Source organism: Mytilus trossulus, unplaced genomic scaffold, assembly GCF_036588685.1.
Source record: "Mytilus trossulus isolate FHL-02 unplaced genomic scaffold, PNRI_Mtr1.1.1.hap1 h1tg000158l__unscaffolded, whole genome shotgun sequence".
Lineage (NCBI taxonomy): Eukaryota > Metazoa > Mollusca > Bivalvia > Mytilida > Mytilidae > Mytilus > Mytilus trossulus.
The window spans coordinates 1,592,021-1,616,985 of record NW_026963304.1 but is presented as its reverse complement, the minus strand read 5'-3'; the positions used below and the strand labels follow the sequence as shown (position 1 = coordinate 1,616,985).

The 24,965-nt window shown below is 31.7% G+C and overlaps 1 protein-coding gene across 6 annotated transcripts in view; it reads right to left on the bottom strand.

Annotated features, from left to right (window-relative positions):
- Positions 1-6,990: 6,990 nt before the first annotated feature.
- LOC134700523 (zinc finger C2HC domain-containing protein 1A-like) overlaps positions 6,991-24,965 on the bottom strand; it is a 38,638-nt gene continuing 20,663 nt past the window's right edge. For 2 of the 6 annotated variants that reach the window (XM_063561906.1, XM_063561908.1), the window contains 5 exons: positions 23,213-23,307; positions 18,030-18,184; positions 15,761-15,790; positions 13,879-13,896; positions 6,991-11,149 (listed from right to left, as the gene is read on the bottom strand). In XM_063561906.1, coding sequence (XP_063417976.1) covers positions 10,840-11,149; positions 13,879-13,896; positions 15,761-15,790; positions 18,030-18,184; positions 23,213-23,307 — 608 coding nt within the window. In that variant the 3' untranslated portion in view covers positions 6,991-10,839. The remainder of the gene's footprint in view (positions 11,150-13,878; positions 13,897-15,760; positions 15,791-18,029; positions 18,185-23,212; positions 23,308-24,965) is intronic. The other 4 variants (XM_063561907.1, XM_063561909.1, XM_063561910.1 and 1 more) reach the window with 4 other exon arrangements.

The window sequence follows — 24,965 nt, the reverse complement described above, 5'->3', positions numbered from 1 at the left end:
ATGAGGTCAAGGTCAGATGACATCTGTCAGTTAGACATGTACACCTTACAATCATTCCATACTCCAAATATAGTAGACCTATTGCATAAAGTATAAGAAAAACAGACCAAAATACAAAAACTTAACTATAACCACTGAACCATGAAAAAGAGGTCAAGGTCATATGACACCTGCCAGTTTGACATGTACACCTTACAGTCCTTCCATACACTGAATATACTAGACCTATTGCTTATAGTATCTGAGATATTGACTTTACCACCAAAACTTAACCTTGTTCACTGATCCATGAAATGAGGTCTAGGTCAAGTGAAAACTGTCTGACGGGCATGAGGACCTTGCAAGGTACGCACATACCAAATATAGTTATCCAACTACTTATAATAAGAGAGAAATTAACATTACAAAAAATCTTAACTTTTTTAAGTAGTCACTGAACCATGAAAACGAGGTCAATGACATTGGACAAGTGACTGACGGAAAGTTCGTTACATGAGGCATCTATATATACAAAGTATGAAGCATATATATACAGGTCTTCTACCTTCTAAAATATAAAGCTTTTAAGAAGTTAGCTAACGCCGCCGCCGGATCACTTTCCCTATGTCGAGCTTTCTGCAACAAAAGTTGCAGGCTCGACAAAAAACTAAACTTTGACCAATGAACCATGAAAATGATGTTTAGGTCAGATGAACCATGCCAGGCAGGCATGTACAGCTAACAATTCTTCCATACAACAAATATAGTTGACCTATTGCTTATAGTTTAAGAAAAGCAGACCAAAACACAAAAACTTAACACTAAGGAATGAAACGTGAAAATGAGGTCAAGGTCATATAAAACCTGGGCGACTGACATATAGATAATAAAATATTTCCATACACCAAATATAGTTGACTTATTGCAATTAGTATTAGAAAAAAAGACCAAAACTCAAAAAATAAACTTTGACCATTTGAACCATGAAAATGATGTTTAGGTCAGATGAACTATGTCAGGCAGGCAGGTACAGCTAACAATTCTTCCATACAACAAATATAGTTGACCTATTGCTTATAGTTTGAGAAAAACAGAACAAAACACAAAAACTTAAGGTGGTATGGGAGTCTAAAATAAAAATGATAGAATTTGTTCAAACTTTGCCAAAACATAGTATCTATTGATATATGTTGAAATATATAATAAAAACGATTGGTCACCGCGCATTTTCTCAAGCTACAGGACGCTACAAAATGACTCATTTTGTATGGATTATACAGGAAAAAACACCATTTTGTGGTTCGAAACTAAACAAAATGATAGAACAGTTAAATATTTAAGGAAAAGATAGCTTTCAGACAATGCTTTGAGAATTTCAAAAGAAAAGATAGGGTCACCGTAAGTTTTTTACGGCTAAAATACAAAAAGGAAAATTTCATTTAGAATCCTTCAGAAAATGCACTATTTTAGAGTTACCTCCCCTTAAAATGGCAATTTAAATTTTTTTTTTAAAACAAACAAAAATATTATTATTTATAAGTTATTTTCTTATAAAATGGTTCTTTTAAATGAAAATTTATATTAAATATCTGCAATCATGCATCAAATTTTGCTATCTTGATGTAAATCTGGACCTTTGGTTCACTGTTTTTTTACAATCCAAGACGGAGGAAGACACCCATACCACCTTAACTATAACCACAGAACCATGAAAATGAGGTCAAGGTCAGATGACACCTGCCAGTTGGACATGTACATCTTTAAGTCCTTCCATACACCGAATACACAAGACCTATTGCTTATAGTATCTGAGATATGGACTTGACCACCAATACTTAACCTTGTTCACTAATCCATGAAACGAGGTCAAGTGGAAACTGTCTGACGGGCATGAGGAACTTGAAAAAAATGGACATTACAAATAAAGTTATCCTGTAACTTATAGTAAGAGAGAATTTAACACTACAAAAAAACTGAACTTTTTTTCAATTAGTCACTAAATCATGAAAATGAGGTCAAGGACATTGTGACAGACGGAAACTTCGTAACATGAAACGTCCATATACAAAGTAGGAAGCATTTAGTTCTCAAACCTTCTAAAATATATAAGCTTTTAAAAAGTTAGCTTATGCCGCTGCTGTAGCCGTAGCCGCCGCCGGAGCACTATCCCTATGTCGAGCTTTCTGCGACAAATTCGCAGGATCGACAAAAATGACCACCCTTTACATGAAAAGGTCATATAGCTTGAATGTCCCTTTTGTGTCTTTCGCCTCACTTCAGTATAAATAAGACAGGATATGGCCAAAAAGAAATAAAAATCATTATAATATTTTCAGCCTGCATGTATCTTTTATTACTAAGTAGTAATGAGCACATAATTCATTAGATCTGAAATAACATGAAAGAAAAGAACCAGCCGAGAGGTTCTAAATTTGGACTTAGAGGAATAGGGGTTATTTTGCCCAAATATCAGTGTCAATTGAAAAGTTTCCATTTATATTCTTATGTTTGTCCTGCCTTCACAAAGGTATAAGGTGAATTAAAAACAAAACAAATGATGGTAATAATATTTTTAAACTTTTTTGAATGACACTTGTCTACTATTGTTTTCGGAAAGTCATAATATGGCTAAATTAGTTCATATCCGCTGAGTTTAATGTGTAAATTTAGAAATGTGAGGATCTTCTTTTATACAATGATTATATTTTTATTTTTGTAGTAAATTGAAGCGAAATATCTTTTTCCAATTTTTAAAAGATATGACGCCCGTCAAGCAAAAACCACACTTATCGCATTTGACGTCGTTATCGGTAGTCAACGCTATTTTCATCTAGAATGTAACGTAGAACAATCCGATAAATTGCACGTTGAAATTGAGATATTTTTTCTAAACATAGCGTTATCCATGTGTCATATACAAACTGCAAAAATATGCTGCAAGAACTATAATTCTAAATGCAAAACACGATGGCTCATCTATTTAGTTGTTTTTGCAACTTAGTTGTCATTCATTAAAGGATAGCATTGAATATCATAATTTAAAATTGGATCAATGTATTGGGTATCTGTATATACTGTATACATGTCCGTAAATGCAACGTTTTATTGCTCGGTTTCCACGAAACCTCTTTCTATATGTTTTACATCTATTTTATCAGAAACAAAGCCAATCTTCAAAGTTATTCTTAAACTATCTTTCTTTAGGGATGGCGTGAATGAGTTTTTAGTAATATATACTAATACTCAGATATTGTCCATGGACGATCACAGGATTTAGATATTGTCCATGGAGGATTACAGGATTAAGATATTGTCCATGGAGAATCACAGGATTCAGATATTGTCCATGGAGGATCACAGGATTCAGATATTATCCATGGAGGATCACAGGATTCAGACATTGTCCATGGAGGATCACAGGATTCAGATATTGTCCATGGAGGATCACAGGATTCAGACATTGTCCATGGAGGATCACAGGATTCAGATATTGTCCATGGAGGATCACAGGATTCAGATTTTGTCCAAGGAGGATCACAGGATGTAGATATTGTCCATTCAGGATCACAGGATTCAGATATTGTCCATGGAGGATCACAGGATTCAGATATTGTCTATGGAGGCTCACAGGATTTAGGTACTGTCCAAGGAGGATCACAGGATTCAGATATTGTCCATGGAGGATCACATGATTAAGATATTGTTCATGGAGGATCACAAGATTCAGATATTGTCCATGAAGGATCACAGGATTCAGATTTTGTGCAAGGAGGATCACAGGATTCAGATATTGTCCATGGAGGACCATAGGATTCAGATATTGTCCATGGAGGACCAGATGATTCAGATATTGTCCATGGAGGATCACAGGATTCAGACATTGTCCATGAAGTATCACAGGATTCAGGTATCGTCCATGGAAGATCACAGGATTCAGATATTGTCCATGGAGGATCACAGGATTCAGATATTGTCCATGGAGGACCACAGGATTCAGATATTGTCCATGGAGGATCACAGGATTCAGACATTGTCCATGGAATATCACAGGATTCAGGTCTTGTCCATGGAATATCACAGGATTCAGGTCTTGTCCATGGAAGATCACAGGATTCAGATGGGGCAATATGCGCAATTGTTATTCCATAGGCCGTAATGGTAACGTTTTCTTCTGTTGCTCAGCCCATATCGTAAACTTGTATATGTATGATGGCTTGTTTCGAAGCTGAGACCTTTTTACATATGTGGTTAAATTTTCGGGGTACGAAGTGTGATTCATTTTACCGTAATTTAGCAAACCCCGAGTATCCTTTTGCGATGCCGCTCCTCATGGTAAAAAATCCCAATTTTAACACAATAAGTTCTTTGAAATTTTAATACTTTGAACACATTTCATAGCTCCATGGTTTTTACACATTTATTCTGTGTTCCCTTATTTTCTAAATTAACACTAATGGTTCAGCTCAGTTATTTGTTTATCATAGAAATGTGTCAAATATCACTACACAGAGATTTTTTGTTTACACGTGACTTTTGTGTTCCTCATTTCAAGGCGCATTAGGGGTATTGTCCCAGATATTGTCCATGGAGGATCACAGGATTCAGATATTGTCCATGGAGGATCACAGGATTCAGATATTGTCCATGATGGATCACAGGATTCAGACATTGTCCATGGAGGATCACAGGATTCAGACATTGTCCATAGAGGATCACAGGATTCAGATATTGTCCATGGAGGATCAGAGGATTCAGATATTGTCCATGGAGGATTACAGGATTCCGGTATTGTCCATGGAGGATCACAGGATTTAGATATTATCCATGGAGGACCACAGGATTCAGATATTGTCCATGGAGGATTACCGGATTCAGATATTGTCCATGGAGGATCACAGGATTCAGATATTGTCCATGGAGGATCACAGGATTCAGATATTGTCCATGGAGGATCACAGTATTCAGACATTGTCCATGGAGGATCACAGGATTCCGATGTTGTCTATGGAGGATCACAGGATTCCGATATTGTCCACTGAGGATCAAAGGATTCAGATACTGTCTATTTAGGAACACATGATTCAGATATTGTCCATAGAGTATCACATGATTCAGATATTGTCCATGGAGGATCACAGGATTCAGATATTGTCCATGGAGGATCACAGGATTCAGATATTGTCCATGGAAGATCACAGGACTCAGATATTGTCCATGGAGGATCACAGGATTCAGATATTGTCCATGGAGGATCACATGATTCAGATATTGTCCATGGAGGATCACAGGATTCAGATATTGTGCATGGAGGATCACAGGATTCACAATATAATGGAGTTTAATGTGACTATCATACAATGAGAGGTTTAGCTAGCTATAAAACCAGATTTAATCCACCATTTTGGACATAAGGAGATGTCAGGTATATGACAGTGTTCCGTTCGTTTGATATGTTTGAGCTTTTTTATATTTTTATAGACCATGGTGTTGACAAATTCTCTTGATCAATTGATTTTATCAATGTTTGGACGTATCGATAATAAAAGCGAGTAACACAAAAGCGTCTTCAATGTTTTGTATGCTTTACTAGAGTCCAAGATATACAAAGAGACGTCAGCAAGTGACGACGTTGCAGGCCTATTGTTACGTCAAAATGGCGGTAAAACGTTAAGCAAATAAAAGAGTATTATATACTAAACTGAAGCTATAACTAATTCACAACACTCGTCTTTACTCGACTGATCTGTCCCTCTATTTGAGAGAGGCGAAAGATACCAGCGGGACATTCAAACTCATAGATATAAACAAACTGAAAATGCCATGGCTAAAAAGAAAAGCAGACAAATAACACTACACGACACAACATAGAAAAAGATAAAAAATAATCAACACAAGGGGGTGACCTTAGGTGCTCCTGAAGGGTAAGTAGATCCTGATCCTATTGACAAATATTTCTCACACTAGGGGGCGATCTTAGGTGCTCCGGAAGGGTAAGCAGATCCTGTTCCTATTGACAAACATTTCCCACACCAGGGGGCGATCTTAGGAGCTCCGAAGGGAAAGCAGATCCTGATCCTATTGACAGACATTTCCCCCACTAGGGGGCGATCTTAGGTGTTCAGGAAGGGTAAGCAGATCCTGATCCTATTGAAAAACAAACTCCCAATTTTATCAGACATCAAATAATTTTCAAGATGTGATTACGTGTATCATTTAATTTTTAACAGATATATTGTAAAGCAAAATATGAGCATCAAAATAAAACAGCTGTGCAAGATATATATATAATTATTGGAATGATGACGAACAATCTAAAAATAGCAATTATGTAATAATATAAATCTTATATTTAATATAATTTTTATTTATAGAATAACAAATTAATTTCAAATAGAGAAAAATATTCAACGAGTGACTGAACAACACATTAATTCGCTAATGTGCATAGCGCATGAGTTAATTATCAGTGTTGTTCGGTCATGAGTTGAATATTTTTCGATATTTGAATTCTTTTATTAGTTATTCTTTTTATTGCATTGGCAAATGGCTTTTTTTTAAAGAAATTAATGTAAAACATGTAAGAAACTATCTTTTTTCTACACATTCACAATTTGTTTTGATCCGCCGGTATCTACGTCTTGACAACACCTATTGTTGTATGACGTCAAAGAGTGAAATAACCACGTTTATTTCACATGTGAAATTATCGTTTATTTTATTAAACTGGAAAATCAGTGTAATTCATTGCAACCAATGTAATAAAAATATTTATCTACAGAAACTGCAATGTTCAAACAGTGCAAGTTATTGTCTTAAAAAATTATGTCATACCTTATCTTAGAAGAGCTTCGACATTCGATTAAAAACTTTTCAAAACTCATTCATCTAAGGCCACAAATAAAATTTAAAATTATTTGATCTTGCCTACTTAGTTTTTTGTTAGTTCCAACATTGATTTTCTGTCTTAAACATTGAACTTTTTTTGGATTCCCCCCCCAAAAAAAATAAATTAATAATCCCTACCTACCTATATAAAAAAGTAGAAGCGGTTAATAATTGCCAATGAGGAATCATTTGAAACCTTTTCTATTAAATTTGATCAATTAATATCTACTTAGATAAACGAAGGTGATTTTAACAAGTACTGAAATTTATCATTAATCCAGGGTCCATCTAACAAAACAGAAGGATATGTATGCACAAATTACAATACACAGTCTAATAGTTCAGCTGTAAAACTTCTCAGGTTTTTCTAAATGTTGCCATTTTTATCAACCTAATACAGTATTTTGCCAATATAAACTAATACCAAACAATTGTACATGCAAAAGTGAGATTGCCAAATTATAATACTATCATTTAAGAAGACAGATTCAATTTAAACATCAATAAACATCTTATGTCACAGTCAGCAAATATAAATATTTTGCAATAAATAATTGGACGGAAATTTTTTATCACTTCATAAAGTGAAATGCATAAGGTGATACCCAACACTTTTACTAAAATTAATTTGGCTCGTTTAATTTTCATCAAATTTTGACAATGTATTTAACAAAAATTTCAAAATTTCAAAAATTTTTAACCAACCGTTTTGTCAGAAAAATTACACTGGTTATATAGCAGTTTGACAAACGCCAATTTTGGTCATTGAGAAGCTTGATATTCCTTTTACAACAAAACATAATTAAAACGTTTAGCTGACTTTAAAGAGTTATGTCCCTGTAGTGTTAGGTACCACCTTAAGATGTATAATATTGAGTCAGTACCTCCTACTAGAATTAAAATCTCTACATAATATCATATGATTAATGTAACATATAAACATTGTACATATAAAGCGATACAACCTAGCTGCTTTATCACATAATAAATAAACTTTTCACTTAGTGAAGAAAAATATACTTCTTACAAATAAGATAATCTATTATTAAGTGGGCTGCGTCGGATAGTGATCGTCTTTTATCGACCATATGCAAATAAAAATAAATACATATGTACATATGTTATCTTAGTTCGGGTTGACAATTGACAAAATATCTATGCAAAGTCTGTGACTATTTGAAAAATTTAGTTGTTATAAGAACCCTACAAAATAAGCCCAAGTTCATCTTTTTATTTGAATGTTCCAAAATCGACCAAAGGCTTTATACATGTAGATGTGTACGTGAACTTGCATAAGGTCGATTTCTATTTGAAGCAGCTCATGTGTTAAACACTGAGCATAAATAAAATTGCAAAACACAAAGAATAATCAATCGAACAATTAAAATTTTGAGATTTCTTTCATTAGCATAAAAATAAACAAAATATGATTCAGATTGTTAACTAAAATTGTATTTATCTTCATTTTTTAAAACCAAATTCTAAATTATTGGAAAAACATTATTCAATATTCCAAAAATTTCATTACACAAACATGAGCTACTGTACAGATAATTTAAATTGCTCTATTGCTGTGTTTAATACCAACCTTTGGATTTTTTTTTTTTTTTTTTTGTGTTAATAGATTGTTACAGTTACAAAGCCTATCAAAGTAAGCAATATATTTGAATTCAAAAATAAAATTTGAAAAACATTTTGGTTTAAAGGTATTATGAACATGTGTATTTAAAAAAAATAATGGTAAAAGTATTTGAAGAGATTAGAAATGAGGTTGGTACTTTTCGATATGTATAGAGAGCATAAATGTTCTATCAAATTGTCAGGTTTCCTGGTTTGGTAGTAAAATGAGAAACACTTTTGAGGATGAACATGTGCATCTAACTATTTTCAAATCAATTTAAGTTTAATCTTAATTCTTTAATTAATCACATTAAAAATGACAAAATTTGAGAATTCCACACAAAAGAGATGTTGTTCATTCAGATAATGACAGATTAAATGTATGAAATCGTGATGGATCAATAAATTTAAAATAGAGGATTTCTGCTAAAACCCATCTCTGATTCATAACAGCAATTACAAATTTCTACCAAAGACAGCAACTAAATTCATATGAAACAACCTATTGAAATACATAATAAATTAAGCAGCAAATTTGTTTTTACATACATTAATATCACAAAATACCTGAATAATACAAGCTATCAACACTAAAACACACAAATAAATAATGATCACGTTTCAACTGGTGGCAGCTCAAAAACAGAACACCCAATCTTATCAAAGTTATTTTTGTGAAGGCAAATGTTAAAATTGTACAAAAATATAAAAATATATGGCAAGTTGATCTTCTGAATAAACAATGCAAATTGAACAACTTTTTAACATTTTAGGTATCAACAATACAATGGGCCATTCAAATTAATTTCTGACAGTTGGGGATTGATGGGGAGATTTTTGTTCATACCTATCAGAAAAAAACATCATGAAAAACTAACCTATCAGATCTATAAATTAAGACCTATCAGATGTAGAGTTCCTGTTCATATTGGGTGGATGGGCTTTCATGGGAAAAATTGACCTATCAGAATTTTTACTGCAAGGATTGTACCCATTAGAATTTTAAATCTAATACCAGGTAATACACAAAATGAAACTGTCTACATTCCAAAGCACCCCTAAGATATGAAATAGGTATTTTTTGTAACCCCTAAGATGTACTTATTTTTAATTATTTACTGTTGCAAGACCCTCAGAAATTGTTGTGTAAAAGTGTACCTGTCAGATGAAAAAAAAAAAATTCCACCACTAAGATGTATAAATTGTACACCCCTCAGAAAGGACCATCCATCCCCCATTATCAGATATTAACTGGAACAACCCAATGTCAGCTTATGAACACAATTTGCTGGATTTAGGATACACCTAGCTGTTAACCTCCAAAGTGCTTTATATACTAGTATATATGGGACAGAGATCAGTAGAATTATTGTATGATTGATGAAACATCTAGCTCCACCATCCAAAGTAATATAGGGTTAAATATTTCTAAGATGTGCACACTTTGAATGATGTGCTGCCAATTTAACAGTTTACATCCGAACATCAAATTCATAAGTAATATGGTTAGAAGTGAAAGTACTTAAAAGCACATAAGGGTAAAGATTGTGTTAATTTATCAATAGGAAGTAAAATTAAATATTGCATTGTCAATAAAGCATTAGTTGTAGTTGATTCAACTAAAATTCTGGACTATGGGAGATAACTCCAATTTTAAAGATGACTTTAACAATGACATCATATATATTTTTAGAACAGATATCAGATTTCTGCACTTTGAAAAAGTTATGGAATTTCTTTTGAGAGGTGTATATATATAACATAATTTTTTGACTTGAATATCTGAGCGTATATTATGTTGGTAAATTTCTGGAAACGTTCATGGACAGGATGTACAGAATGTTATGATCAATGCACTATACTTTGTGTATCAAAAAGGTAGTGATAAGCCTTAGAAGATTTATATATCAAGTCAGTAACATAGGGCTTTGATTGCATTTGATGCAATCTTTACCTCCCCAAAAAAAACCAGTAAATTTTTGGATTTTTGAGGTCAGGATACACCTAACTGTTACCATCCATAAAAATATGGTAGAGTACCGGTTCAATTAAAAGCTATTTATGAGCAATCTACATTGAGAATTTTTAGCTAGATTTATCTTTTATGATGTGATATTCATGTTTCAAGTCTTGTATCCATAACAACCTTATACAAATATCACAGTTAATTCTTATTCAGATAAGTCTACAGAGGCCTGTATAATCCCTGTCTGTGTTTTATTTATTTGCTGTAAACAAAAGATTTTCTGTGAGTACAGGGTTTTTCATTATTATATCTGTATAACTTGTTCAAACATTAACAAAATATATAAATTTTTTCGTAATTCATTAACAAACTATAATTTTACAACTTTGTCATATAGCAATCCGTCGCATTCCACATTCACAACAAAATTTGGCATTTTGAATGGGGTATTTGTTTCCACACTCATGACAAAACTTAGGCATGTTCTGAGACTGTGAGCTTGAGTGATGATGATGATGAGTTGAGGAAGATGAGCTAGCACTAGAGATACGACGCTGGAATTGTAAGTTGACATGTTCTGTTTCTGAGTTGCTGCTATAGTAACCAGATTCTCCTTCTTTATGATTTCCGCCACCGTGAATAGAAATTTTACCGCCAGTACTACCACCAGGGCTGTACTTACTACCTCCCATAGCGTCCCTGTAAAAATAAATAATATTAAGCTTAAAAAATCTTTTCTTGTCCTCTTTTTCATAAGTAGAAACCAGTTATAACATCATGAACTCATCATGTTTGTAGCTGCAATTTTTGTTTTTTAATTTAGTCAGAAGGTTCATGTACATGTAAATCTGGTAAATGTAAATTCAGAAATTATTGTGTGCATTTCTTATTGCGATTTTGTCATTTTAGACTAAAATGCCATTTTAATTTTTGCTATATTGAGAAAATACAGTTTAATTCATATATATAAACAAATTAGTTTAAATCAATGCGATTATAACATGCCAAGTCACATTTTTCGTAAAAATAAAAACACTGAATAATTTCTGAATTAACAGTAACTCCATTTTGTGATATTATATAAAGTCCAGCTATCTTGACCATGTGTTATTCTGTGTTGTTTGACCTCCATTTTGTCTTTTTTTTTAGGGAAAAGTACAGTAGTTGATGTAGTCTGTTATATTTTTGAATATTTTTAATGATTCTTGTTATATTTTTTTTATATTAAGAAAAAAGAGTAATATAACTTGTAGTCCATGTCTTTTTCATTACTTTTCGACTTCCACAAAAATAGTAACAGTAGTCAATTTTATTTAAGTGAGGGTCTTGCCCTGTGGAAATGTGACCACAGATGAAGCTGTATTGTCATATCAAATAAGCTTCAAACTCTTTGTTTCAATATTATTAAAACATCATCTGAACTTCTTTGGTTTAAAGCTGAATTATTGGTTGATCGGCTGCTTCAACTTTGTTTTATAAACCTCATTTCTTCATTGTATTTATATACAAAGCAAAGATATAAAATGTATGATTGATTTCTATATTAAACTTTAAAAAAAAAAAGACTTCTTTTTTTATATCGTGCAGCTATATTTGCATGCATATATAATTGCTTTAAAAAATATATTATTCAAAACATAACCTCATTAAAAGTAAATATTCCAACCATATATGTATATATTCAGCTGTTTTTTTAACGATGCATGCATATGCTCAAATATATTATTTAAAAAAACCCAGCCTCATTAAAGTCATAATTATCACCGTGTACTTAGACACCCAAATATATAAGACACGGCATGCAGTTGTTAAAAATTACAGGAAACTATGTAATATATATGCTGAAGTTCAGGTAGATCAAATCATTACCTCCAGTTCATAGCTGTTAACTTTCCTTAAACCATGAAATTAACATACCTTAAACAAAGACTTTAACATTCCTCAAACCAAGACTTTTAACGTACCTTAAACCAAGACTTTAACTTTCCTTAAACCATGAAATTAACATACCTTAAACAAAGACTTTAACATACCTTAAACCAAGAATTTAACATACCATAAACCAAGAATTTAACATACCTTAAACCAAGAATTTAACATACATTAAACCAAGAATTTAACATACCTTAAACAAAGACTTTAACTTAGTTTTAATCAAGACTTTAACATACCTTAAACCAAGACTTCAACATACATTAAACCAAGACTTTAACCTACTTTAAACAAAGAATTTAACATACATTAAACCAAGACTATAACAAACCTTAAACCAAGAATTTAACATATGTTAAACCAAGACTTTGACATACTTTAAACCAACACTTATACCTGCCTTAAAACCAGGACTTTAACATACCTTAAACCAAGACTTTAACCCATTTTAAACCAAGACTTTAACCTACTTTTAACCAAGACTTTAACCTACCTTAAACCAAGACTTTAACCTACCTCAAACCAAGACTTAAACAAACCTTAAACCAACACTTTAACCTACGTTAAACCAACTGTTATACCTGCCTTAAAACCAAGACTTTAACATACCTTAAACCAAGTCTTTAACCTACTTTAAACAAAGACTATAACCTACTTTTAACTAAGACTTTAACCTACCTTAAACCAAGACTTTAACCTACCTCAAACCAAGACATTAACTTACCTTAAACAAACACTTTAACCTACTTTAAACCAACACTTATACCTGCCTTAAACCTAAGACTTTAACCTACTTCAAACCAAAACTTTTACCTGCCTTAAAACCAAGACTTTACCATGTTTTCAACCAAGACTGTAACATACTATAAACTTAATCATGCCTTTACATCAAACCTCAAACTACATTAAACCAAGACTTAAACATATCATAAACCAACACTTTAATTGACCTCAAACAAACACTTTAACATGTCTTGATTCAAAATTTTACAAACAATAACCCAAGACTTAAACATACCTTAAACCAAGAATTTAAAACATCTTAAACCATGACTTTAACCTGCCTTATATCCAAGAATTTAACACACTTTAAAACCCATGCTTGAACCCACCTTAAGAATACTTTTTATTCTATAAAACAAAACTTAAACCTACCTTAAACCAAGATTTTAACCTGGGACATACCAGAAAGTTATCAAAGCAGGGGAATACAAAAACTCAATTCATCTTTCTTAGTACTGTATGCTCATTTCTTATCATGGGAAAAGGATATCACATGTCCATTCAACAACTTGAAGGTGGGCAAAAAGGACTTATTGATTGAATAGCATTTCCCACTCTATGCTGACTCCTGCCATGGTCAATATGGAATTGAGACAATCTACCTGACCAGCAGTGTTTGATGAATTATTATGCTATATGTTATTAGATAATTTTTGTGTTATTGTCATGCATTATTGCTATACACGTAGTTCATGCATGTTGTTGTAACTTACGCTGACTTTATTCTTCGACTGTAAACAGTGAAAAAAGTGATGTTACTCAAACTGTAGTAAAAACCTCTCATGTGCAATATAATTTTTTTTTTCTTATTTTACATTTTGAAAATCATCTTGTGGTGTTTCGATATAGTGACTTAGTTAGGTGAAGGTCATTTGAATCTACATATAATGACTTACTTAGGTGAAAGTCAGTTGAATTTACATATAATATAATGACTTATCATGATGAAGGTCAGTTGAATCTACACATAGTAACTTACTTAGGTGAAAGTCAGTTGAATTTACATATAGTGACTTACTTAGGTAAAGGTCAGTTGAATCTACATATAGTGACTAACTATGGTGAAGTTCATTTGAATCTGCACATAGTGACTTATCATGATGAAGGTCATTTGAATCTACACATAGTGACTTACTATGGTGAAGGTCAGTTGAATCTACACATAGTGACTTACTATGGTGAAGGTCATCTGAATCTACATATAGTGACTTACTTAGGTGAAGGTCAATTGAATTGAAATATAGTGACTTACTACGGTGAAGGTCATTTGAATCTACATATAGTGACTTACTATGGTGAAGGTCAGTTGAATCTACATTTAGTGACTTACTATGGTGAAGGTCATTTAAATCTACACATAGTAACTTACTAAGGTGAAGGCCATTTAAATCTCTAATTGTGACTTATTTTGTTGAAGGTCATTTGAAACTAATCACAGTGACTTACTTAGGTGAAGGACATTTGAATCTACCTAAAGTGACTAACTTAAGTGAAGGCCATTTTAATCCATGGAGTGTTTTGGCAGTTTTTGGAAACACTTTTTTTTTAGATGGTTTCACAAAACAACTTATGACAAAGAGTATCTGAAGTATACTTAATTGTTCATGACTTACTATTATAATCTTAGTCATAAGTTTTTTGTGTAACCTAATCCTGCCCAATAATTAAGTAAAAATCATTTTGTCTAGTAAAACAACAATTTGATCAGAACATAAAATGATGAATAAATTTATCAAAGTTCTAAAATGTACGATTCCACAGAGTAATATAACATTCCATGCTACTAATCCCAACTATAGTATGATAGATGTAATACATCTATGTTCCAACAAGGAACATCAAAATCTCAATTAACGTATTTACACTTTTGGTATTTAACTGTATTTTGCCTCCGAATGACCTTATAATTCATCTAAGAATAACCTTTTGACGTCAAGCAAAAATCACTCTTTAGTTGTGACGTCAAATATTCTGAATTATGAAGACAAAGTTTACGGGAACCTGTGTGATGTTATGTAATGGTGGAAAAATTTGCATACAAGTGTAAATACGTCTATTAACAAGCATGCTTAAAATGAAAAAGTAAATGGACGGACTTTAAAATTTGTTGTTGGCATATCATCATGACATTAAATTAAACTTGAAAAAAACTTAATTATCTCAGAAGAGAAATGAATATGCAGTCTGCTACCTTGACACAATTTTGTGTGCTTATAAAGCAGAATAATTTTGTCTTTACATTTCATTTTCCAACCACAAACAGAATAGGCCAATGGGGTTTGAATTATTTTAGTAAGTATGTATTAGACCTTATATGTCTGTCTAATACACAATATAGAAACTCGCTTCAACACGGCACATAAATATTATTTTATACTCATAAGTTGTAACATAAATTATTTTATCATGGCTTCCCTGCATATTTTTTTCAATTTCTTAGTCAAATAAGTGCAACTTGTAACATAATTGAATACAAAATACTGTGAACTTAAAACAGTCAAGGACTTATATATACGTCTATATACGTCCCTGAAACAGTGAACAAAATTTAAACAATGTAATTGTAAAATTTGTTAGTAATGAACAGCCACATACCAATCTGGAGCTAGACTGGCCGGGGACATGCTGAAAATCATATCAAATTATTTAAGAAAAAAATCAGACAGATTATTCCCACTAATTTAGTTTCTCATGTACATAAGAAACTTTTTGATAACTAATAATTAAAACCACAAAAATTGAGCATCAAATGACTTAAACAAAAATTCGATTCAATTGACACCAGTGTGAACAAGCAGTAAGTTCATTTACACATATATCCTTTTATCATATATCAATATAGTAAACAAAATACATCTAGCAGACCATGAGTCATTATTTTGCAAACATATAAATATTATATAGACTGACCCCAAATTGAGGACGGTGTGGCAAACAAAAATCCTGGAACATGAAAATGTATTTGAAAAGCATTAAACTATTGACATTACATATATTTTTACAGTAGACATATATTAAACACATTTAAAGCACACTAAAAAGCTTTCTACAAGCTGAGTATTATTACTGAAGAAAAGAGCAGAAGACACACAAAGGTTTTAGTTCAAACTAATAAAAATGTGCATAAATAGAAACACAATAAGATCTTCCACAGAAATCACTAAAACAATAAAATCCTCTTGTTTCACAAAACAAAAGTGTAAGTTCTCTGATGAGTATAGCAATGTTGTAACAGTCTGCACCAAAAACTTTTTCAACTACTAGTCCTAAGACCAAGATCCTGACTTTTTTCTTAGTGGTCCAATCAAAGTTTTGCAAAAACTAACTAGTCTGAAAGAAATTTTACTAATCTGGGGCATCAGACTTAAGTGGCTAACCATGCAGACTGTTGTGACAGAAGACTTTAGAACCATTGATTGATAGATTGTTGTTTGCTAAATGTCAAGTGACAAATATTTCATGCATATCCATAGTGCAAGACCAATTTACAATGAATCTGCTAGGTCAAGATTCCTTTTTAATGGCTTGTAGGGGGCATCATCTAATCCTGAGCTTAGAAATAAAAGAAGTTATGATACTAAAAAAAAGCTCATTATTACACCTTACAGATTTTCTGACTTTACAGAAAAAAAATTAAATCCCAATACTAAACTCTGAGGAAAGTTCAAAACAGAAAGTCCCTAATCAAATGGCAAAGTCAAAAGAATGGATAACAATTGTCATTATCCTGACTTGGTACAGGCATTTTCTTATGTAGAAAATTGTGGATTAAACCTGTTTTTATAGCTTACTAAACCTCTCACTTAATTCTATACTGATATAAACTGGAGTTCAGGAATGACTGAATTGAACCAATAATTAACTTACACTATCTGCATAACTTTAATTCTGACTTGCAGATATAAAACAAAGATGTCCGAGATATAATCCTACAGAGTCATATTGGCATAGAAGTTAACAAATATAGGTCACTGTATGGGATTCAACAATGAGCAAAACCTATACCACATAGTAAAGGCAATGAAATGACAAATGTAAAATTATTCCAAAAAAAATCTTATGACCTATAAATTGATGTACAAAACAAGAATGTGTCCATAGTACACAGCTTCCCCACTAGCAATATCATTTTTATGTTCAATGGACTGAGAATTTGGGGTAAAAACTCTAATTTTGAATTAAAATTAAAAAGATCGTATCAAAGGGAATGTGTGTATTAAGTTTCAAGTTCATTGGACTTCAACTTCATCAAAAACTACCCCTTGACCAATAACTTTAACCTGAGGCGGGACATAAGAACAGACGAACAAAAAAACGGACGCACACACTGAAAAACATAATGCCCATAAATGGAGCATAATTATGAACAAAAACAAAAATGATATACAGCAACATAAGACAACCACTATACTACAGGCTCCTAACTTTAGATAGGCACATACAGAATGTGGCAGGGTTAAACAAATTTTAAGAAACAACCCTCTCCTTATCCTAGTAAATAAGTCAATAATATGATGAAGAAAATAATTGTCAGCCTAAAACATGTCAACCACCAACTTGATTTTATGACAAACCAAAAGGCCAATTAACTCCTAATAGAATAGGACATCTTTAGTGACAACAATATGGAGTTATGGCTCTTCAGCAAACTAGTAATCCAAAATTCTGTGTATACAAAGGCAACACCATTTAAACATACATGCGATACAGCTAATTAAGATAACAGAAAATAAACAGAACTCAAATAGCAGTTGCTCTGGATAAATTATAAAGATGCAGAAATATAAACAAAGGTCAAAACATTAAACAAACACCAACATAAAGAGGTTAGGATTCATGCTTGTGAAAAATAAATAACTGGTACCTTAACAAAGAATTGTTGGAACCCAGTTTACTGGCAGATTTAATGTCCCGTTTTGCCTCTTGGTAAATTCGCCCACCTCTGCCAGTGCGTAAGGCCTTGCCTGCATTCATTCCATTGTCGTGACCGTTACTTTGATTGTCAGAGTAATCTTGTGCCTATATAATTGTGATAATTGTAGAAATAAACAAGCAAAAGCATGCTCCCCGAGTCAAAGTGAAAGTAACTACAGGCTCCAGAGGGCCTGAATTGCTCACCTGGTAAAGATATGCCAAAGGACAAAAAATATTAATTTAAACAATATTTCCTTTTAATCTACTATTGCTAAACATTGTTGAGTCTATTAATCATTTTTACAAAAATAAAAAGTAACATCGCCAAAATTTGTTGAAAGAAAGTTCTTGAAGGGCAATAACTCTGTTAGGTAGAAATAATACTATACCATATGAGCATTTTTTAAATCACCAACAGCTGGATATCTTTATTATTGTTTACAAATTTTGTAGTGTTTTTAACTTATACGGGGTAAATACTAAAACAAAAATTTGGTTTGTTTTTGGTTAAATCTTACTGACTGATCGATTTGATAATTTTGTTACAAATGAAAGTTGGTAAATCATGACTTTTTAATAATTTCAACCATGACAGATTATTTTACGACAGATGATGGACAAAGAATGTCAAACACCAAGTGATGGCAAAAACTTAGTATGACCCTTTGAACCAGGTGAGCAAAATACTGAAAAAATCTACAGAAGCATGCTTCCTAAATCAAAGTGAAAGTAATAACACTGAAAAAAATCTACAAAGCATTTGATATATTTTAAAAAGTGTACAGTGTAAACAATGTTATGTCACATGATCAATGTCTACTTTAAACTGAAGACTGGAAGAACACATCTAAAAGTGATCTTGTTAAGTAATGAATAGTTCAGCAACTGAAATTTCTACGTAAAAAAAATTCACGAGACAATGATCTAATTGATCCTGCTAGAAGGTTAAATTTGGTTAAGTTTTCATCAGCCAATTTTTAACATGAATTTTCAATTCAATAGAAACCTATATGTTATACTATATTCTAGCAATGATGTCATTTTCAGCCCAAACAAATATTTTCTGTGAAATTAAGACTAGTTCTATTGAACATGAATATTTTCTGACAATAATCATAATTGTAATGATAATTAAGTATGGGGTGAATTTATAGTAAGTCATAGGTCAGGACTTAAGTTCATAAATTGGTGACATAACATAGCTTACAACAATACATAACACAATACTGCAGTTGGTGATTAATCACCTAAAAAGCCTCTTTTTTATATCTTATAATGCAATTTTAAATGATATATTACTATAAAGTATACAATATACTAAAACATGCATTTAATAAGCATTGCTTCAAATGCTTTACTTTTTGTATTTGCTGTACCATAAATTTTCATTCAATATAACGATAGAACGATTTCATTCTACCGACTTTGGATTTATAGTTTGGTTTGTCGGTTACCTCCACTGTAGTAGCTGGACATTTTGGTACCCGGTCAAGTCAGGGAGCTATCATTTGATTTTTATAGAGGGATTGAAAAATGTTGCCCTGCATTTTTTAAGTTGTAAATCCCTGTCTTGCCTGTTTATTTTTCACTCTCTCTGGCCTGCCAAGGTGCTCATCCTGCCTTTTTATTGTAGTCAAAGCTCCTGTACAGCCTTTTTTTTAGAATTTCATACTAGCCCCCCTCCCCCTTTTAAATCAAATGGTAGTTCCCTATGAACAACTAAAAGAAGTTAAACCAGTACTTGGGGAAATAATTAACTCTTTTTTATCCTAATTTGCAGATTGTTTGCTTGATTTTACTTTTTTTTGTCGCTTTTTCTTGATCGAGTACAGTACCAGAATATCTTACTATAGAGATGGAAACCAGTCTAAAAATTAAATACTGTTTCATAAATCTCGAGTATTGTAAATTATGAAATAACATTGAGGTTTTTTTATTAATGCGAATAATGAGACTAGTGGGTTACATTTGTAATTATAAAAACTCTCATTCTTACATAAAATAAATATATATCTGTATGCAGATTTTTCTGAATTTTCAATTTCTGAATGAACAGTATATTTTGGCGAACTATGTTTTTTTTAAAGATAAATATTTCTTGACTCCCATGAAGATTAACAAAGCTACAAATAACACTTCAAAATTAGTACTTATTTTATCACAAGTTAGTAGAATATTCACAGCAGTTCGGGAGGAATTTGTCATTTCTACCGGCCATCAATGTGGTTAACACACATCAAGAGTTTTAACTGAATTATCTCCCTTTGACACTTATGTTTCACATTCAAAGAATATTTTCCTAAAATCTTCCCTTCAAATGTGAGGGTGTGGACTGTTGGAAGATTGAAATGACAATATGTTCCTGAGCTATAACGTAAATAATCTGTCCTTTTATTATTACTAACGTTGCTGAAGGTGGTATGACAGTATAAACAAAATATTATAGAATTTGTTTACCTTACTAAATGTAGAATGGAATATTGTGAATTGAAAATTGCAACTACTTTTCCATATATAATAGTAAAGGGATATAACTCAAGAATGCCCTGAATGGTACAATTGACACAACCCAAATTCAAAATTAATCTGTGTTTTGTGGTACAATGTAATAAGCATTGTGTATAAGTTTCATAATATTTGATTTTAGCAAACTAAAGTTCTAGAATGAAAACCAATGTTGGGACATTCATATGAATATATGTACAGATGGGTAAGGGTTACACTTATAGCCCCTCCCTTGATGGCCAGGGCATAAACTGTATATTTAACATAATATAAAATAAAATGTCAAAGGATTTCTTAAATAGTTAAAGCTTTTCTAAGTTATTTTCCCAATGTTTAGATTAGCATACCACCTAAAAACATGATTTTATTTCTATTCAAGCATGTTAGAATTACCCCCAATCAGCCCAATTGTTAATTCAAAACCAAAACATGAATTAACTCCCTTTGTTAGCTTTTCAACCCTTAATCTACATTACCTTCCTATTATAATATGGTACAATTGCAAACATGAATTACTTTCTGTTTTTTATGGTACAATTCCAAACATGAATTACCCTTCTTTGTTAATGGTACAATCCCAGACATGATTTACCTCCCTTTTTTAAGGGTACAATGTTCATTACTAATATAAAATACCTCCTATAGTTAAATTTACAAATCCAACACAAAATTATCAGAATTAACTCCCCTTGTTATCCCAACATAAAGTATCTCTTTGTTAACTCCACACTACCAATTACCTCCCTTTGTTAAATATACAATACCAATTACCTCCCCTTTTTGTTATTCAAAAACATTTCCTTGACAGATTACCTCATCAATATTTACATTTTCCTAGAATTTTAATAATAAATCATTTAAAAGAAAGAACATACTGCTAATCTTTATATTAATATAACATATTCATTGCCCTAAAAATCATACATTTACTAAACAATTTTCTTGCTTTGTTTAGAATTTTACCACATTTCTAATATTTAGAAATCAATATTTGGTAGGTGATATAGCTAATGCTTCAGATAATATTATAAAATTCCATTAAATTTTGAATTCTATTTTTTTATAGACTAGTGAACAAAGGACACTGGCAAAAGCAATTTCTCCCATCAATATAACGTCTAATACTATGTTAAGCATGGTGAGTAAAAATAATTTCAACCCAGTCTGGGCAATAAATAGGTTGTTTCAAGTGTTGTGATTGGTGGTTAATTCGTTTAGATATTATTTGTAGCTTGGTTGGCAACACCAGCTTTGCTGTTCTTTCAAACAAATTTAAACCTTGAAAAATTGAAAATTTTATCCTAGTTTTCTCACGACAGAAAAATAATCTCATTCTGTTTTATTTAACAAATTACAAATACAGAAATAGTATAATGATAATATAACTTAATTACTCCAGTCCCTTGGCTATATAAAGCTGACTGATATATGAATGGTTAATCAACGTACACAACATGTACAACCAGCAATGGTTCAAACTTATTAAACAAGTATGTTACTGGTCTCCATTAATATTGCCACATCATGCATTACAACTAAAATCAAGTGGTCAATTTGATTGAAGAAAAAATTATCATTACAACCATATGGTCTCCATAAATACTCCATACTGACATAATATATAACACATGTATGCCAGCGCAGAGGGCATACAACAGCTTTTTTTAATCAACAACTTCAAGCATTACAACTAAAATCGTTATAGTGTTCACAGATTTTCTTGCAATTTGATTGAAAAATATATCATTAAAACCATATTGTTTACATTTAAATACTCAAGACTGACATAATATAACGAATGCCAGCGCAAAGGGCATACAACAGCTTTCTTTTATTACTGAATTCAAGTGTCAAATAAATTTCAAAATGTTTTTTTTTGGGTATTTATCCTGAATCTCCAATCCATATCTACAGCGTTAAAAATTATGAATGTTAACATTTTTTATCATGCAGAAGCAGTATTAGATCACATTTTTTACCGTGTGAACAAATTCATCGACAGGTTCTAAAAAACTTGGTCGAAATGACACACGGTTGGCCCATGGTTTGTGTGGCTGTGGTTCTATAGCTTGCTCCTCATGGATGTCCTAGTTAAATTACCATTTTAAATACTTTTAAATCTGATTTATTTTTCAACATAAAAAATTATCTCCCTTGAACTTTGATTTTATTGAATTATCTCCCTTTGACACATTTCTAATACATTTGTCAGATGTGTCTAAGCTTAGCTCAAAAGAAAAGTATAAATCAAGTCTATTATTACATTTAAACTATACTTCTTAATTATTGAACTACTCTTTTATGTAATATGTGAAAAAAAACCAGAAACATAGAACTATATAAATTTGCAAATGCTGATTGTATGAATCTAATTCTAAAAAATAGGAATTGTGGGCAATCCCCCCCCCCCCCTTAGAAAAAAAGAATGTTTTAACACAGCAATTGCTTAAAGGACATAGTTAACTCACCAATTTACCCACAAAGCATCAGATTATGAACCATTGAAATGTTAAGCGCATTTCACTAAAAAATTGGCTTGAAAATATATGTAAGGTGAAGTTTTCCTAATATCTACTTGAAGTGATTATCAAATCTAATATATGTAAATTAGATTATCAAAAATCTTACCTGATATGATGTGGTTCCAGTGGAACGCCCTCTAGTGCTGGTTCCACCTCTACCGTAACCGTTACTAGCACCAGGGGGAGTTCTACCAACTCCTGCTAAAAGTAGAATTAAGAAATTAAAATTAAAACATCAGTAATAATATCATTAATATGTATTACCAGAATAGCTAATGGGAAGAGTGTATCATACCAGCAAAATTTGACGAAAAGACATCCAAGGTGGATGTTATAAAGTTGTGGTTCGTGTTGCTTATATTCTTTAGTTTTCTATGCTGTTTCATGTTTACTATTGTTTGTCTGCTTGTCTTTTTAAAATTTTTAGCCATGGCGTTGTCCTTTTTTTTTAATTTATGAGTTTGACTGTCCCTCTGGTATCTTTCCTCCCTCTTTTTTCACACTATTTAGGCTTTGAGTATAATTAATGGTATCTGTTAAGTTAAATTGGGACTTATGACTAGATATCTGAGATCACAATAAACATGCTTACACCTTCTGTACATTATAGGATGAGAAATTAAATAGGATTGCAAAAAAAACAACCAGGAGCAGTCATTTTGATTATATTCCACTAATAGCATTACATAATTACTGTAAACCAACTTATTTTCGCGGATACTTTATTTCGCATTTTACCCTTTCTTGACCACTTCGCGTCTATATAATTTCCCGATTATCTGATTTACTTGATGAAGTTTATTAAGGAAAGATCAAAGATTGACATATTCGCGACGATTTATATTCGCGATATTTTTATACTCGCGAAAGTCACAAAAAATAAATCGCTCGCGAAAATAAGTTGGTTTACAGTAATCTTTATATTATGAATCATGATTACTTATGTAATGTTTATTTTGAATCATTGTTATCAAGATAATTTCAATGTTATGTTAATACATTATCAATGGTTATTTAAACCAGAGTGTTTCTCAATCTCATTGCAGAGTAACAGATGAGATGTGACTGAGAGACATCTTCTAGTTCGTAAGACCATTGGTAATATGTTTATCACAATTTTGTCTATGATGATGTTGATGTTTACATTAATATGGGAAAATACATGAATTTGAAATTGGACTATAGCAGGTTAAGTTTGTTCTGCTAAAATTCTGAAATTCATAAATTATTTAACAATAGATGAGATAATTTAATAATTATTAAGATAGGGTCGATAATTCAATCCATTTAGTACAAAAAAGTCATTCTATAAGCAGAACAGGAGATATCTGTAACAAAAAATAATCAAAGAATACGTATTTCCCAAAAATATGTCCGAATCCTTATTTAAATGATTTTACTCTTTTTCTATATTGATGTTTAATACATGTATATAAAAATATTATAATTTAAAAATAAAACTACAATTGAAATAAGATAAGAAGTATACCATGTATACTAAAGGAAGCAATGAGCACCATGGACAATAACAGAAACAAGAAAAAAAGGAAAGAATTACCATACATTATTATAAAGGAAGAAATAAAATACTTCGTCAAAGATAAAAATAACGAAAACTGGTGACAAATTTATGATAAAAAGAATTGAAAATTGTTATCAAGGAGTTTTATAAGTTAGATATACTGTGAATGTATTTAGGAAAAAGGTTCTACCAAAAACTGTGCAATGTGCATAAATATATATAGTGTAACTTGCCTAATCTGACACACAGGGGGACCAGAAAGAAATGTCGGATTAAGCAGAGTGTCGGAATACTCAGGGTTTTTCTGCAAGGATAAGGTATACTATGGGACCAAGAT